At 57.5% G+C, this 2134-nt stretch overlaps 1 protein-coding gene across 1 annotated transcript; it reads left to right on the top strand.

Moving 5' to 3' along the window:
* Positions 1–390: 390 nt before the first annotated feature.
* On the top strand, positions 391–2124 carry LOC121355757 (neutral alpha-glucosidase AB-like; the record flags this gene model as incomplete). Its single annotated transcript, XM_041471439.1, has 3 exons — positions 391–538; positions 963–1142; positions 2036–2124. Coding segments are annotated over 3 exons (386 nt in total), but the record flags the coding sequence as incomplete, so codon positions are not given.
* Between the last annotated feature and the right edge of the window lie 10 nt (positions 2125–2134).

Raw genomic sequence — 2134 nt, 5'->3', positions numbered from 1 at the left:
GAGGGGACACTGGGGACACTGGGGAGGTCACAGGGGTCACGAGGTCACAGGGGGACAGGATCCAGCTGGTCAACGAGGCCCCCCAGGTGAGGGGACAGCAGGGGACACGGGGGTCCCTCTCTGCAGGTGACACTGCTGCTGGAGGTGTGGGGGCCCCCAGGTGCCGCTGTCCCCTGCCCCAGGTGTCACTGTCCCCATGTCCCCAGTGCAGGTGTCACTGTCCCCGTGTTCCCTGCTCCAGGTGCCACTGTCCCTGTGTCCCCTGCCCTATTGTCACTGTCCCTATGTCCTCAGTGCAGGTGTCACTGTCCCCGTGTCCCCACAGGTGCCGCTGCTGCTTGGAGGTGTGGGGGCTCCCAGGTGTCACTGTCCCCATGTCCCCTGCCCCAGGTGACACTGTCCCCCCACAGGTGCCGCTGCTGCTGGAGGTGTGGGGGCTCACCGGGAACGTGACTCGCCTGCGCATCCAGGAGCTGGCCCCGCTGCGACCCCGCTACCAGGTGCCCGACGTGCTGCTGGGAGAGCCACCTGCTGAGAGGTGAGGGGACAGGGGACAGGGGACACTGCCACCTGCTGAGAGGTGAGGGGACAGGGGGACACTGCCACCTGCTGAGAGGTGAGGGGACAGGGGACACTGCCACCCGCTGAGAGGTGAGGGGACAGGGGACACTGCCACCCGCTGAGAGGTGAGGGGACAGGGGGACGGCAGACACAGGGATAGGGACACTGCCACCCCCTGATGGCCACTGTCCCCAGGCTGTGGCGAGGGCACTGGAGCTGTCCCGGGGTGGCAGTCACAGCACTTTGGGGTGCCCTGGGATGGTGACACCCCTCAAACCCCGCTGTCCCCAGGCTGGAGGTGACAGGCTGTGACGAGGGCACTGGAGCTGTCCCGGGGTGGCAGTCACAGCACTTTGGGGTGCCCTGAGATGGTGACACCCCTCAAACCCCGCTGTCCCCAGGCTGGAGGTGACAGGCCGTGACGAGGGCACGCTGGAGCTGTCCCTGGGCCCCGGGGGCCACCGGCTGCTGGTGACAGAGCGGCCGTTCCGCCTGGACCTGCTGCGGCACCGCGAGCTGCTCTGCAGCGTCAACGCCCGTGGCCTCCTCGTCTTCGAGCACCAGCGGCGCCGCCGGGACTCGTGAGTGACCAAAAACCCCAAAATACCCTCAGAAAAACCTTCAGAAACTCTCAAAACCCTTCAAAAACCTTCAGAAAACCTTCAAAAACCTTCACAAAACCCTTAAAAACCTTCAAAAACTCCTCAAAAACCTTCACAAAACCCTTAAAGACCTTCAAAAAACCCTTAAAAACCTTGACAAAACCCTCAAAAACCTTCACAAAACCCTTCAAAAACCTTCAAAAAACCCTCAAAAACCTTCAGAAAACCCTTCAAAAACCTTCAAAAAAACCTCAAAAACCTTCACAAAACCCTCAAAAGCCTTCACAAAACCCTTCAAAAACCTTCAAAAAACCCTCAAAACCCTCCAAAAACCCTTAGAAAAGTTTCAAAGAACTCTCAAAATACCCCTCAAAAAAACCCTTAAAAAACTCTCAAGAACCTTAAAAAAATCTTCAATCCCTGCAAAAAAACCTCAAAAATTCTCAAAATGCCTCCAAAAACACATTAAAAAATCCTCAAAATCCCTTAGCAGACCCTCCAAAAACCCTCAAAAACTCCACAAAAACCCTTAAAACACCCCCCAAAAAACCCTTAAAGAACTCTCAAAAAATCCTTTAAAAAACCTCAAAAAATCCTCGAAGTACCCCCCAAAAAACCAGTGAAGAACCCTCAAAAAATCCCCTTAAAAACCCTCAAAACCCCCCCCCAAAAAATCATTAAACCCCCCCAGAAAAGCCCCTAAGCCCCCCCCAGGCCGTTGGTTGCAGCGGGAGCGCTCAGGGGGGGAGGGGGCTGTCCCCCAAAGCACAGAGGGGGTCGGGGGTCGCCCCCCGAGCTGAGGGGGGGTCCCCGCGGGCCGGGGGGGCCGCGCTGACTCTCTGTGTTTCTGTTTTGGTGCCCCCCACCCCCAGTCTGGCGGATAAAGTTAGTTCTGTGTGGGATAAGATCAAGAGCCTTTTCCGTAGGTAAATCCATGGAATCGCCGCCGTCTCTGCGCCCCCCAAACCCCC

This window comes from Pyrgilauda ruficollis, unplaced genomic scaffold, assembly GCF_017590135.1.
Source record: "Pyrgilauda ruficollis isolate IOZ18807 unplaced genomic scaffold, ASM1759013v1 scaffold2696, whole genome shotgun sequence".
Lineage (NCBI taxonomy): Eukaryota > Metazoa > Chordata > Aves > Passeriformes > Passeridae > Pyrgilauda > Pyrgilauda ruficollis.
The sequence above is the reverse complement of the archived record's forward strand: the minus strand, read 5'-3'. Positions and strand labels throughout refer to the sequence as shown.